The sequence below is a fragment of the Mobula hypostoma genome, chromosome 2 (genome assembly GCF_963921235.1).
Source record: "Mobula hypostoma chromosome 2, sMobHyp1.1, whole genome shotgun sequence".
Taxonomy (NCBI): domain Eukaryota; kingdom Metazoa; phylum Chordata; class Chondrichthyes; order Myliobatiformes; family Myliobatidae; genus Mobula; species Mobula hypostoma.
The window spans coordinates 181,200,033-181,216,016 of NC_086098.1; the positions used below are offsets into that span (position 1 = coordinate 181,200,033).

Genomic DNA, 15,984 nt, shown 5'->3' on the forward strand with positions numbered 1-15,984 from the left:
CTTGATGATAATAATGCTGCTTTCCTGCTACAACAGTCTGTGTAGATGTTCTCAATGGTGGGAAGAGCTTTACCTATGATGGCTTGGACTGTATCCACTACTTGTAGGATTTTATGTTCAAGGGCGTTGGTGATTCCATGCCAAGCCATGATGCAACCAATCAATTTACTCTCCACCACACATCTGTAGAAGTTTGATGAAGCGTTTGATGTCATGCCAAATCTTAAACTTCTCACGATGTAGAGGCATTGCAGTGCTTTCTTCACCTTGGCATTTATGTGCTGGACCCAGGACAGACCCTCTGAAATGATAACATATTGCAAGTAAAGCATTGTGTTTGAGTAAAAATGATTTGAAAAAGAACAAATGAACAGTTTTTCAAACCTACTGCTCAAGGACCTTGTAGCTAATTTTATAACCCGTTCCTTAGTCATTGTCTTTCTTTCTTTTCCCACTTCCTGTCTTCTGTGATTCATCTTTTCTTCTAAAAGTTCTGTCCTTGCTCAACATTTAAGGAGAATATAGTCATTGAAAATATTGAACCAAATTGTGAGCAAGTAGATCGAGGAGTTGCGATGTCCCAGGTTGCAGCAGGGTTCTGTTTCTGTGAACTACTTGAAAGTCGGAAGTGCATTTGCAGAACAGGTTCCCAGGTAGCAGATGATGGCTGCAGCCATACAGCAGCCAATAATTTCTTCTTTGGAGTTGTAAAACTGTACACTACAGCACAGGACCAGTCCCTTGCTCCATCCAGTCTGTGCTGAACTATTTAACCTGCCTAGTCCCATTGACCTCCACTCAGACCATAGTCCTCCATACCCCTCTCCAAATTTCTCTTAAATGTAGAAATTGATCCCACATCCACCACTTCTGCCTACAGCATGTTCCACACTCTCACCACCCTCAGAGTGAACAAGTTCCCCTTGAATATTTCATCTTTCACCCTTTTGACCTCTAGTTCTAAACTCACCCCTTTTTATACTTCTTATTCTTCTATGTTCTAGGGAATAAAGTCCTAATCTGTTTAACCTTTCCCTATAACTCAGGTCCTCAAGACCTAGTAACATCCTTGTAAATTTTCTCTGCACTCTTTCAGTCTTATTGACATCTTTCCTGGTAGGTGACCAAAACTGCACAGAATACTCCAATTGGGCTTCACCAAAATGTTACGCAATTTCAATATAACATTCCAATTCCTCTACACAATATTTTGATTTATGAAGGCCAGTATGTCAGTTGATTTCTTTATGACTCCATCTACCCATGATTCATCTTTTAAGGAATTATGGATCTATATTCCCAGATCCTTCTGCTCTACTTCGGTGCCCTACCGCTCACCGGGTAAGACCTACCCTGGTTGGTCCTCTCAAAGTGCATTAAATTCCATCTCTCATTTTTCATCCCATTTTTGCAGCTGGTCCAGATCCTGCTGCAGGCTTTGATAGTCCTCCTCACTGTCCACTATACCCCCAATCTTAGTGTCATCTGCAAATTTGCTGAATCAGTTTACCACATTATCATCTGGATCATTGATATAGATGACAAACCTCAATGGATTCACCAATGACACCTGTGGCACATCACTAGTCACAGGCCCTAGTCCGAGAAATAACTATCTGTTCACTTGTTTGTATGTACAAGCCGTACCGAGGCTGGGATAAACTTGTATGTTATGGCATTAAGCAGTTGATAATTTTTTTAACTAAGACTTATGAAATGCTAATCAATATATTAAATATTACTTATTAGTGTCAGTAGCTGCACTGCTCAGCAACTCACCAATTTAACCCTAGCTAAGTTTACAATGACCAATTAAGCTACTAACCAGTACTTTTTTGGACTGTGGGAGAAAATTGGAGCACTGGCAGGAAACCCACGTGGTCACGGGGAGAATGTACAAACTCCTTACAGATGGTGCCTGAACTCTGAACTCTACCCCAAGTTGTAATAACATCGTGCTAACAGCTATGCTAGCATGGAGCTCTTAAAACTAAATTCTTACAAAAATTAAGAAAATAGCTGACACCATCCAAGTCAGGCTGCACTTTGGAGTATTGTCAACGGTTTTGGGCCCCTTAACTCGGAAAGGATGTATTGTAATTGGAGAGAGTCCAGAGGAGGTTCACGAGGATGATTCCGGGAATGAAGGGGTTAACGTGGGGAGCGTTTGGCAGCTATGGGTCTGTTCTCACTGGAATTTAGAAAAATGCATGGGGATCTCATTTAACCCTACCAAATGTTGAAAGGACTAGATAAGGTGGATGTGGAGAGGACGTTTCCTCTGATGGGGGTATTCAGAACTAGAGGGCACAGCCTCAAAATTGTGGGGTGACCTTTTAGAACAGAAGTAAGGAGGAATTTTAATTTTAGCCAAGGAGTGGTGAGGGTATAAGCGGTAGTTGATAGATTCATGCATGATTGGTCGGGGCATCAAGGGATAGGATAAGAGTCAGGTGCATGGGGTTGAATGGGATCCAGGTTGAGCCATGATGAAATTGTGGAACAGACTCGATGGGCTGAATGGTCTAATTCTGCTCCTATGTCTTATGGTCTGTCTGGGGAATTTAATCTTCGTACCTGTTCCTTTAGTTTTCAACAATAACAATAAACTAAATTTGAGTGTGTGTTTTCAAGGTGGGAAGGGCCTTGAACCACTTTACTAGGAGCAGTTTATCAAACAGCACACTGCTCTTAGAAGGGATACAAAGGTAGGTCAACTCATAGTGAAAAGAAGTAAGATTTAAAGGGTATTTAGCAAGTGGGTTTATAAAGCCATGAGTGATTCTCAGTCATTGGATCTTGACAGATGAAATACAGGTAGCATTGCATTTGGATTGGCAGAGTGGAAGAAATCAGAATGCTAGAAGATCAAAATTGGAGGAATACAGACAACCTTGGACAGCCTGTAGAAACTCTTGCAGTTTAGTCTGGGAGGGGAATTTTAAAAACAGGATAATTAACACTACTATAAATTCCAAAGCTATGTCTTGTTAGCCTGAGAGATTGGACAAATGAAAAGTGAAACTGTTTTGAATATAAGGAAACGACAGTTTCTTGTTGGACTAGGTTACGTGGTGCTTCAGGTTAAGGATTTGGGGGAAGCATGACATTTTGTGTGGCATTTGAGAAAAATGTATGTTTTTGCCAAATACTGTTTCTGTATTGCTGTGCTTAAATAAATTACAGTTTTTTGTAATATTTGTTAAAAGCTATTGGTCTCCCTTTTTCATTTGTATAGTTTGGCAGAGGACCTGCCTAAACAGGAGGAGGAAGAGGAGGAAGAAGAGGAAGAAGAGGTTGAGGAGGAGGGGATGGAGATCTCAACCAGATCTAGGGGTAGGTGAAAGTTTTGCATTCTTTCTCTCTGGAAGGGTCATGAACTGAAACATCAACTATCCATTTCGCTCTGCAGATCCTGTCTGACATATTGACTTTCTCCAGCAGTTTGCTTTTGGCTCCAAATTGTGGCATCTGCAAGAGTGTTCCATTTGTCCCATCTAGAGTGGCTTGTACGTTATCTCACCCTATTGAAGTCCCAGCTCTCCTGAAAATCGTTTATCATGAGCTGTTTACATGCTGTATTATATTGCTTTTATGGTTATTCTACAATTTCATCCTTATGTTCAATGCCTTCAGACCTTGCCATTCCTAACTATGTGACATTGTGAGATCGACCTCTGACATTCTCTTGTCCTTTCAGTGACCCAATTTTTATTCCCTTGCAAGAGCTAGCAATTGCTTCACCTGCTGAAGTCCATGTTCTGCAATTTCATCCTTTCCTCTTTTTAACCATACTCTTAAATAAAAGAGTATCACTTGATTAAGCTTTTAGTCACTAGACCTTATGCAGTGGTGTCAAATTGAACTTAATACCCTTGTAAATTTGTGTTTTAAGATCATTTTGATACATTGAAAGGCCTGTAAAATGAGTGGTGCTGTTGTTAATTTGAGTTGAAACTTGGAAAACAGATTTTATTTAGGCTTGGTTAGAGCCATATGTAGAGTTTCTTGCCTGGATGTATCTTTTCATCCATTTGCTACATTGGCTTTTTCTGTAATTGCAATGTAATTATTCCAAGCTGAGTCTAAACCTTACAAGGACAACTAGGGAGGGGCAGTATAGACTGGCACTCCAAATGACGACTACATTATGTATGTGAACAAATATTTAAAAAATGCATTATAGGAATTCATTAGTTGAATTGAACTGTATAGACTAATGCTTTTAAAATGCTAATATGTAACATTATCTCTCTGGAAGTATCAATTGTAAATGAAATGTTTTAGGTTGCTTAGCAGCAAGATAGTATTGCAGGAAATCTTTGGCAGAAACACTCTGATCTTGTAGAAGTAATAAGTAGAAATGTTTTACGCTGACTGGCCCACTAATGCACCTACTATATTTTCCATCTGTGCAACTCAAGGATATGAATCCACATTTAAGTTTATCTGAAATTCCCATCTTTACAGCTTTGAAATATTAATTAATTTGAAGAAGCCAGCATCAGACAATGTAGCAATGAATTTCCGATGAGCATGTTGTTTTCTCCAGTTCAATTCGACAGCTATTTTTGAAGGTTTCATGATTCTGTGTTGCTGTCGTGCTGAATAACAAAATCTGGAATGTGGGAAGTGGTCTGTATAATCTGTTTACAATTTAAAAAAATGCAGAGAGTGAAAATAGTTTTTAAGAGTACATCTTCTCTGGTTTTAATGGCCTTTCTTAATAGTATATTTATATGGTGATGTGAAAACTTTGGAGAACTAGAGATATTTTTATATTAGAAAATGCATTGAACCACATCTAGTACTTAGACTATTTTATGCCACTTTTTCCCCCTTTAAACTGATAATGTAGCAATGATGTTTTTGTCCATTCAAGGCAGTTATCCCTCAAATTTGCAATCTCTAGCAGCTTTTTTTCTGGCTCAGTTTCAGAATGTTTCGCAGTTGAATGTTGGATATACCAACTGTATGAAACAATGCCAAGCTCTGAACAGTAAGTTTTGGCTTTAGAAATGCAGATCTTGCAGATATTAACTTGCCATTACTGATCCTAGAACAATGGAACAGTTAGGGGTAGAATTTAGTGATACTCAAGTTTGACCATAGAAAATATTGATCAATTGGTAAGGTTTAAGTTCCCAGATGCTCTGAAAAGTTTAATAATCTATTTCCTATTCAGTGACTATTGTCTCTATTCTTAGTAACACACAAAATGCTGAAGGAACTCAGCAGGCCAGGCAGTATCTATGGCGATGAAGAAACAATTGACACTTTGGGCTGAGGAACTTCATCAGGGTGTTTAAAAGAGTCCTGATGAAATGTCTCAGTCTGAAAGTCAATTGTTTATAGAAACATAGAAACATAGAAAATAGGTGCAGGAGTAGGCCATTCGGCCCTTTGAGCCTGCACCGCCATTTATTATGATCATGGCTGATCATCCAACTCAGAACCCCGCCCCAGCCTTCCCTCCATACCCCCTGATCCCTGTAGCCACAAGGGCCATATCTAACTCCCTCTTAAACATAGCCAATGAACTGGCCTCAACTGTTTCCTGTGGCAGAGAATTCCACAGATTCACCACTCTCTGTGTGAAGAAGTTTTTCCTAATCTCGGTCCTAAAAGGCTTCCCCTCTATCCTCAAACTGTGACCCCTCATTCTGGACTTCCCCAACATCGGGAACAATCTTCCTGCATCTAGCCTTTCCAATCCCTTTAGGATCTTATACGTTTCAATCAGATCCCCCTCAATCTTCTAAATTCCAACGAGTACAAGCCCAGTTCATCCAGTCTTTCTTCATATGAAAGTCCTGCCATCCCAGGAATCAATCTGGTGAACCTTCTTTGTACTCCCTCTATGGCAAAGATGTCTTTCCTCAGATTAGGGGACCAAAACTGCACACAATACTCCAGGTGTGGTCTCACCAAGGCCTTGTACAACTGCAGTAGTACCTCCCTGCTCCTGTACTCGAATCCTCTCGCTATAAATGCCAGCATACCATTCGCCTTTTTCACCACCTGCTGTACCTGCATGCCCACTTTCAATGACTGGTGTATAATGACACCCAGGTCTCGTTGCACCTCCCCTTTTCCTAATCGGCCACCATTCAGATAATAATCTGTTTTCCTATTTTTGCCACCAAAGTGGATAACTTCACATTTATCCACATTAAATTGCATCTGCCATGAGTTTGCCCACTCACCCAACCTATCCAAGTCACCCTGCATCCTCTTAGCATCCTCCTCACTGCTAACACTGCCACCCAGCTTCGTGTCATCCGCAAACTTGGAGATGCTGCATTTAATTCCCTCATCCAAGTCATTAATATATATTGTAAACAACTGGGGTCCCAGCACTGAGCCTTGTGGTACCCCACTAGTCACCGCCTGCCATTCTGAAAAGGTCCCGTTTATTCCCACTCTTTGCTTTCTGTCTGCTAACCAATTCTCCACCCACACCAATACCGTACCCCCAATACCGTGTGCTTTAAGTTTGCACACTAATCTCCTGTGTGGGACCTTGTCAAAAGCCTTTTGAAAATCCAAATATACCACATCCACTGGTTCTCCCCTATCCACTCTACTAGTTACATCCTCAAAAAATTCTATGAGATTCGTCAGACATGATTTTCCTTTCACAAAACCATGCTGACTTTGTCTGATCATTTCACCGCTTTCCAAATGTGCTGTTATCACATCCTTGATAACTGACTCCAGCAGTTTCCCCACCACCGACGTTAGGCTAACCGGTCTATAATGCCCCGGTTTCTCTCTCCCTCCTTTTTTAAAAAGTGGGGTTACATTAGCCACCCTCCAATCCTCAGGAACTAGTCCAGAATCTAACGTGTTTTGAAAAATTATCACTAATGCATCCACTATTTCTTGGGCTACTTCCTTAAGCACTCTGGGATGCAGACCATCTGGCCCTGGGGATTTATCTGCCTTCAATCCCTTCAATTTACCTAACACCACTTCCCTACTAACATGTATTTCACTCAGTTCCTCCATCTCACTGGACCCTCTGTCCCTTACTATTTCTGGAAGATTATTTATGTCCTCCTTAGTGAAGACAGAACCAAAGTAATTATTCAATTGGTCTGCCATGTCCTTGCTCCCCATAATCAATTCACCTGTTTCTGTCTGCAGGGGACCTACATTTGTCTTACCAGTCTTTTCCTTTTTACATATCTATAAAAGCTTTTACAGTCCGTTTTTATGTTCCCCGCCAGTTTTCTCTCATAATCTTTTTTCCCCTTCCTAATTAAGCCCTTTGTCCTCCTCTGCTGAACTCTGAATTTCTCCCAGTCCTCAGGTGAGCCACTTTCTCTGGCTAATTTGTATGCTACTTCTTTGGAATTGATACTATCCCTAATTTCTCTTGTCAGCCACGGGTGCACTACCTTCCTTGATTTATTCTTTTGCCAAACTGGGATGAACAATTGTTTTAGTTCATCCATGCAACCTTTAAATGCTTGCCATTGCATATCCACCATCAATCCTTTAAGTGTCATTTGCCAGTCTATCTTAGCTAATTCACGTCTCATACCTTCAAAGTTACCCCTCTTTAAGTTCAGAACCTTTGTTTCTGAATTAACTATCTCACTCTCCATATTAATGAAGAATTCCACCATACTATGGTCGCTCTTACCCAAGGGGCCTCTCACGACAAGATCACTAATTAACCCTTCCTCATTGCTCAAAACCCAGTCCAGAATAGCCTGTTCTCTAGTTGGTTCCTCGACATGTTGGTTCAAAAAACCATCCCTCATACATTCCAAGAAATCCTCTTCCTCAGCACCTTTACCAATTTGGTTCACCCAGTCTACATGTCGATTGAAGTCACCCATTATAACTGCTGTTCCTTTATTGCACACATTTCTAATTTCCTGTTTAATACCATCTCCGACCTCACTACTACTGTTAGGTGGCCTGTACACAACTCCCACCAGCATCTTCTGCAACTCACACAAAATGCTGGAGGAACTCAGCAGGTCAGGCAGCACCTATGGAAAAACAGTAAATAGGCAACTTTTCAGGCTAAGACCCTTAAGGACACTGTTCATGTGTTTGTGCTTATTCCTCTCCATAGATACCACCTGATCTGCTGAGTTCCTCCAGCATTTTGTGTGTGTTACTCTGGATTTCCAGCATCTCATTCTCTTGTACCTCAATTGTCATTGTATTTTGTACTGAATAGCTAGGAACTTAAAGGTTACTGGAAATATTCAGATAAATCTTTAGAAGTATATGTGTCATTTTTTAAAAAATTAGGAGTAAAATTGCATTTCTCCTTTTAAGGGAAGACCTATTAATAGAGGTGGCAGTTTGTCAGATATTTGGCAAAAGAGTAAAAATTCCTGCCTTATGGTTTAAGATAAAATGACTGCTTCTACTATGGAAGACTGGATCTGCTCTTGGCAAAATCATTCAAGGTTTGTTGGTCAACAAATTAAGTCTTTGCATTTACTTGTTTACCATAAGTATTCAACAGAAATTGGATAATTGTGATAACTGTGTTTTTGACTGTTTGAAAGGGGAAAACAAGAAACACAAATTTCAGTGATCACCTGTTCCCTTAAGCATGAATGCAACTACTGTTTTTGGAATCTGACATAGTTTGGGGTGGAAATTCTTCGGAAGAAAAAATATTCTTTTGTAAAATATTTCACCATTGTGAATGTTTTCCAGTCCCTGTTGAATTTAACAAACTGAAAAGAAAGCAAGCAAGCTGCACAATGTTTCTGTTCTATGTTTCCTCTAAATAAATCAAGGGCATTTTCAAGATTGGCAGTTAGGTAGAGAGGCAAGTTATTTCATAATGATGATATTGAAGTGAATCTTGTCACATTGAAGATTTGTGGGCTAGACAGACTGCAATGGTTAGAATTACCAATACGAGGCCTAGTTTTTGAGGTCCCATCAGTGGTGTGTTCTGTGTTTGAGGCCTGGAGTTCAGGTTATCATACAGGGTCCTTATTCATCATAATTTTTTAAACTTATTGAGATTCAATGTGGATTAGCCCCTTTCAGAATCAGAATCAGGTTTATTATTACCAGCATGTGACGCAAAATTTGTTTCTAAGCTGCGCTGCCCAGCAATCCCCTGATTTAATCCAGGCCTAATCATGGGACACTATATAATGACCAATTAGCCAACCAGCCGGTACTACTTTGGATTGTGGGAGGAAACTGGAGCACTTGGAGGAAACCAATATGGTCACAGGGAGAACCTACAAGTAGCGGCAGGAATTGAGCCTGGATCGCCTTTACTGTAAGTGCTGCGCTTACCGCCGTGACACCATGCCACCCACTCTGAGTCCTGGGTCAATACCGAAGATCAAAGATCAAAGGTCAATCAGAAGTTGAGGCCCAATCGTCTGCCAATTTCTGCAAGTCCATTGGGGGGAAAGTTGCAGGCCAGTGTCTGAATGAGTCCACTGGTGTTACAGGACAGGGTATGTAGTTGGGTGTCTGTATTGGGAAGGAGTGGAGTGCTTTTTTTGTTGCTTGGTATGTTCTGTTTTGTTGTATTTTGTGTTATTGCAGGCAAGCTATATTGCTGTTGGGATGGGTGGCAAACCATGCGGGTGCCTGTAGCATATTCTTGAGTGTGCTGATTGTTAATGCAAGTTGCACATATCACTGTATATTTTGGTGTATATATGCTAAATAAATATAAATCTGAATTTTGGGTACCTGAAGGAGTGACATGAAGGCATTCATAGATAATCTGGTCAGGTATCTGAACTTAAGCACTATGAATGCTGCCAACATTGGTGGAAAGGTCTCAAGAGTAGATTGTGCTCTTGAGTCTGCCCGTTCTGAGTATTGCAGAACCAATCTGACAGCTGCAGTCTGTAGGGAGAAGCCAGTACTCAGAAGCTGAAGTACCTTAACCACATTTTTGTGCTGCATTTTCAAAATTCAAAGCTCAAAGTAAATTTATTGTCAAAGTGTGTATATATATATATATATATATATATGTCACCATGTACATTCATTTTCTTGTGGGCATACTCAGTAAATCCAAGATACATAATAAAATCAATGAAAGACCATATCTAACAGGACGGACAAACAACTAATGTGCAAAAAACAGCAAACTGTGCAAATACAAAGCAAAAAAAAAACCAATAAATATCGGGCATGAGATGAAGAGGCCTTGAAACTGAATCTAGGAGTTATGGGAACAGTTTTGTGGTGGGTCGAGTAAAGTTATCCCCATTGGTTCAAGAGCCTGATGCTTGAGGGATGATCACTGTTCCTGAACCTGGTGTGGTGTGGGTTCTGTGGCTCCTGTGTCACCTTCCTGATGGCAGCAGTGAGGCGGGAGCATGACCTGGGTGGTGGAGATCTCCGATGGATCCTGTTTTCCTGCAACAACGCTCCGTGTAGATGTGTTCAATGGTGGGGTGGTGGCCTAGGCCATATACACTACTTCTTGAAGGATTTTCCGTTCAAGTGTGTTGATTTTTCCATACCAGGCTGTGATGCAATCAGTCAATATACTCTCCACCACACATTTATAGGAGTTTGTCCAAATTTTAGATGTCATGCCAAATCTTCACAAACTCCTAAGGAAGTGGAGGTGCTGCCGTGCTTTCTTTGGAATTGCACTTATGTGCTGGGCCCAGGACAGGTCCTCTGAAATGATAGCACTGAGGAATTTAAAGTTGCTGACCCTCGCCACCAATGATCCTTCGATGAGGATGGGCTCATAGGCCTCTGATTTCTTTCTCTTAAAGTCAATAATCAGCTCTTTGCTTCTGCTGTCATTGAGTAAGAGGTTGTTATGGCACCTCTCAGCTAGATTTAGAGTCTCCTTCCTATATATTGATTTGTCTCCACCTTTGATTTGGCCAACAACAGTGATGTTGTCAGCAAACTTAAATACGGCATTGGAGCTGTGCTTAGCCACGGTCATGAGAGTAGGGGGTTAAGCACACAGCCTTCTGGTGCCCCTTTGCTGATGGAGATTGTGGAGCAAAAGTTGCCAATCTGAACTGACTGGGGTCTGCAAGTGAGGAAATTGAAGATCCAATTGCACAAGGAGGTATTGAGGCCAAGGTCTTGAAGCTTATTGATTAGTGTTGAGGGGATGATAGTACTGAATGCTGAGCTATAGTCAATGAAGAGAATTCTAATATATGCATCTGTGCTGTCCAGATGTTCCAGGGTTGATTGAAGAGCCAATGAGATGGCATCTTTTGCTGACCTGTTGTGCTGATAAACAAACTGGAGTGGATCCAAGTTGCTTCTCAGGCAGGAGTTCAGATGTTTAATCACCAAACTCTCAAAACACTCCGTCACAGTGGATGTAATTGCTACTGGACAGTAGTCATTAAGGCAGATTAATATTTTCTTAGGCACCAGTATAACTGAAGCCTGCTTGAAGCAGGCAAGGACCTCACACTGCCAAAGTGAGAGGTAAAAGATATCGGTGCGTACTCCAGCAAGTCGATCAGCATAGGTCTTTAGTACTTGGTTAACTTACCTTCTGAGCCAGATGCTTTCTGTAGGTTCATCTCTGTGAAGGGTACTCTCACGTCGGCTTCAGAGGTTGAAATCACAGGGTCGTCAGAGGCTGTAGGAGTTCATGAAATTTCCTTCATCTTTTGTTGGTCAAAGCGAGCATAGAAGATGTTGAGCTCACCTGGGATCAAAGCCTTGTTGGCACCTATGTTGCTTGATTTCACTTTGTAAGAGGTAGGAGTAGGACAGGAAATGAACAGATTTCCTAAAATGCAGATTGGGCATGGAACAGATGGCATTCTTAATCATGGTATAGCAGTGGCCTTGTGTCTTGGTACCCCTGGTGCTGCGAGTTACGTGCTGATGATAATTGGGTACAGATTTCTTCAAACAAGTCTCTCAAAACACTTCAACATTTGAAGTCCCTGACCATGATTTGAAATACATTGTGATGAACTGTTTGGTGATGGCATTGTTCAGTATCTCAAGTGCCTGATTTATGTCAGCTTCTGATGGAATGTAAACTGCGGCCAGGATTACTGAGAAGAACTCTCTTGGTAAGTAGAATGGCAAAGTAGAATTCTCCGTATGCAGAGCATTTTAGCCATGGGGGTGGTGTTGGTGACATTGTCAACTGCAGACCTTTTTAAGCTTATTGGTCTAAGTGGGGGGAAAAGAAACACTGAGGTATTGGTTTGGGATATTGAATGAACTTATTGCTCCGTTGAGACAGAAGTAATTAGTCATTAAAAAGTTTATTAACTGATTAATGTGATGGGGAAAATTATGAAGATTTGATTATACTTTATAATAGCAATTGCTATTGAATTAGCACTTTTCGGCTTAGTTACTAACTAAATAAGAAATGTGTACTTGGTTTGGTTGTCAGTAATAGGATTCCTTCCAAAAGAACGTGAAGCATTCCACTGCTTATTCCACAATTAGTGGTAATCTGTGTGGGCCTAGATTTGTTTCACTTTTGTTATCTTTTGGGAATAGTGGGTCAATAAAATGACCATTCATTTGGGTTGTATTTTCACCCATAAGAACATAAGAAATAGGTACAAGAGTAGGCCATCTGTCCTGTTAAGCGTGCTCCACCATTTGATACGATCATGGCTGATCTGTCCATTTCCCCCTACCTGCCTCCCCCCCCCCCATAACCCTTAATTCCCCTACTATGCAAAAATCTATCCAACCTTGCCTTAAATATATTTACTGAGGTAGCCTCCACTGCTTCGTTGGTCAGAGAATTCCACACTCTGGGAAAAGCAGTTCCTCTTCATCTCCCTCCTAAATCTACTCCCCTGAATCTTGTGACTATGTCTCCTAGTTCTAGTCTCACCTACCAGTGGAAACAACTTTACTGCACTGCCTCTAAAGTCAGTTTATCCTTCCTCAAGTAAGGAGACCAGAACTGCATGCAGTACTCCAGGTGCGACCTCACCAGTGCCCTGTACAGTTCCAGCATAGCCTTCCTGCTCTTAAATTCAATCCCCCTAGCAATGAAGGCCTTCTTGATAGCCTGCTGCACCTGCAAACCAACCTTTTGTGAGTCGTGCACAGGCACTCTCAAGTTCCTCTGCACAGCAGCATGCTGCAATTTTTTTTTACCATTTATATAATAATCTGCTCTTTCATTTTTCCTTCCAAGTGGATGACTTTGCATTTACCAACATTGTACTCCATCTGCCAGACCTTTGCCCACTCACTTAACCTACCTATATCTCTCTGCAGTCACTCCATATCAAAATTCTACCCAAAATAGAAAACTGCTTTTTGCAGTTGCAAATATTTATTTGTAGTATATCCATAGATTCCTCAATGCAAGTACTTTAAATGAATGAAAATGCTGAACATACATCTGTAAGATAGAGCTAATAGAGTTATTTAGCATTAAAATAACTTAACAGAAAATTGTCTGGTGGAAATGTACTAGACTAGCCTTGGAGCAAGAAACACTTGGGTGCATGTGGTTTATATGGTTACATAACAATGATGTTAAAGACTTAACAAAAAAGATATTTAAAAGGATTACTGAACTTCAAATACATTGTCTTGGATGTTGTGGGATATTTTTACAGCAGACACTTTCCAAGAGACTAAGTTAGAATGTTGTGGTAGATGGATACAAGCTGTCAGAACATGTAAAGACCTGATCATTTTAAACAAAAGTAATTTGTATCAAATCATAAATATTAGTTATTACTGGCAACTTCTCCAATGCAAGACATTTTGAAGTGTGGATCCTTATTCCTTTGGTGGTTTAATTGTTGGAGATGGTGTAAAAAGTAATGAACTGTAGTTTAAAGGGACATGTTATTGTTAGTATTGCAGAGTGTGATGATTGCCATGTGACTGAAGACTTCTGATACCCAATTGCAGTTTAAGATTAATGAATAACAACTGCTGGTTCAATTCCCACTGCAAAATCAAGATGAATGTTAGCCATTGTTTCATAAGTGCAGACTTTTCAGAAACATAATGAGTATTATGTTTATTAAGCTCATTTTTATCCAGAGTAAATGCCTACATTTTCTTCTTGGTGTGTTTATTTTTTCTGTCTTCTAACATAATGGGCCTTACTTATTCTGCCTATATTACAGAAAACTTCCCTGTTGATGTGTTTCACAGTCTACTTCCTTTCTGGTTGAAAAAGTTTTCTTAAGTTACTCTTAAGATTTCTACTTTAATTTTTCTTCAGACAGTTGAACCCAGTAATTATGGTTGCTAAGATGCCATTTTCTATTTATGTAATAATACTTGGATTACTATCACTACAAATGCCCTATGGTTCATTGAGATTTTACCACTCAAGTGTCCTGAAGATGCTTGCAAATGTTTGTTACACTACTGAGAAATGGGTGAGGGCAGTCAACAAAGAATTGGTTTTTGTTTTAGTGTATTTTGTAAAGATACTTGAGACATACTGTAAATGGAAACATAAATGAACTTTGCATAAATTCAATAGTAACATCAAAAGGCATGATTCTCACTGAAGCTGCTCTCTCCCAATAGGTCTCTCTAATTTTGCTGCCATGAGTGGATGAAATTTTCGTGGTTTAATGTTTTGAGTTTATTTTTCAGATCTTGGTTCTGGAGAACGTACGGGTCTAAAACGAAAACAGCTTAGCCCCCAGCCATCTTCAAATGGACACTCTCCACAAGATGATGCACTGAGTCCCATGAAAAAGAAGAAGAAACCTGGTTTAGCTAATTCTAGTAAAGAGCAGGTATAGTAACATCCGAGTCTGCCTGGTTCACACTCTGATGCTTCATAATCTTATCTAGCTGTATTACACCATAATCATTTCATGGTTATCATTTTGAATAGTTGGCAAAAGCAAAAATAAAAACAGCTGATCAGAAATTACGAAACAGGAAAGTGAGGAAAAGAAACAGTGCAGGGCATGCAGCATCCCAACGTTTTGGGTCAAAAGCTCTTTTATTTTCCAGCATTTGCAATTTTTTTGTCTGTTTATTCTGGATCAGGAACCTAACCATGGGATCTTCTGGAGGGAATAAAGTTAATAGGAAATTCTCTTAAGAGTTTAATTGAACAAACTTCCAGGAGATCATTGGAGCCCATAGTTTCTATTGATGGGAATGTGTCAAATTTCCTTCTGGAGAAATTAGTGATAGTGCTTTTATTTTAGTGGGAAAATAAGAGATCCATTTTTGTAGTATGTATTTTATTTAATATTTGCTTAGTAGAAAACCTCATACCATACAGTTATTTTAGCTCAGGTTGTCTAGCTCAAAAATGATACTTAGTAGATATAAATCTTGTCCAAAAGTGCATTACAGTTATTGAATAAAAGGAGGAACATGGCCTTAAAAGCTAGATGCACCAGTGTATGAAACCATTGGAGCAGGAGAACAATCATGGAGAACCATGGAGAACAATCCATGTTTGTAGGAAATTGTTGATGTCATGTGTTGCTTTTCATTGCCTATTCCTGTATCAGTGAGTAACATTATTCTCTCCTTTTGTCCAATGATAGCCAACCCTAACCCCTAACTAATTTTGGAGTTTTTTCCAAATTTCCTCCAGCTCTGTATGAGCTATGTTGACAAGATTACTGTATTTTTAAGGCTGAAATGTACTTCCAAATGTTTAAAGTGTACATCAGTTTGACAGAAAATTAGCGTATTAATCTGATTTCATTAGATAAAAGCACTAAGTACTTGTCACAGCCAAGACCTTAGACATGTACTATGTTCGAACTCCACTGTGTAGCATCAATTGAACAATTGGAAGATAACAAAATATTAAGGGGCTGGGGCTGTTATGAATTGGCAAATAAATTTTATTTTGGTCTGCTTATAATTTGCAGTTTTAAAATATGGTGTAATGCAGCTTCTAAATCAGACAAAATTTTACATTTTTACCGTGTTTTATTCTCTGCTTGTGTGACGAGAAAGTTAGTGGTATGTTTACTTGTAATGGTGTTAACTACTTGTTATGCTTTCTCAGTATTTCTAAAACTGTACCTGTTTATCATACCC

The 15,984-nt window shown here is 39.8% G+C and overlaps 1 protein-coding gene across 11 annotated transcripts in view; it reads left to right on the forward strand.

Annotated features, from left to right (window-relative positions):
- Window positions 1-15,984, forward strand: part of zmynd8 (zinc finger, MYND-type containing 8) — a 105,744-nt gene that overhangs the window by 10,939 nt on the left and 78,821 nt on the right. For all 11 annotated transcript variants that reach the window (XM_063041182.1, XM_063041190.1, XM_063041186.1 and 8 more), the window contains 2 exons: window positions 3,239-3,336; window positions 14,563-14,708. In XM_063041182.1, the coding sequence (XP_062897252.1) occupies window positions 3,239-3,336; window positions 14,563-14,708 (244 nt within the window). The remainder of the gene's footprint in view (window positions 1-3,238; window positions 3,337-14,562; window positions 14,709-15,984) is intronic.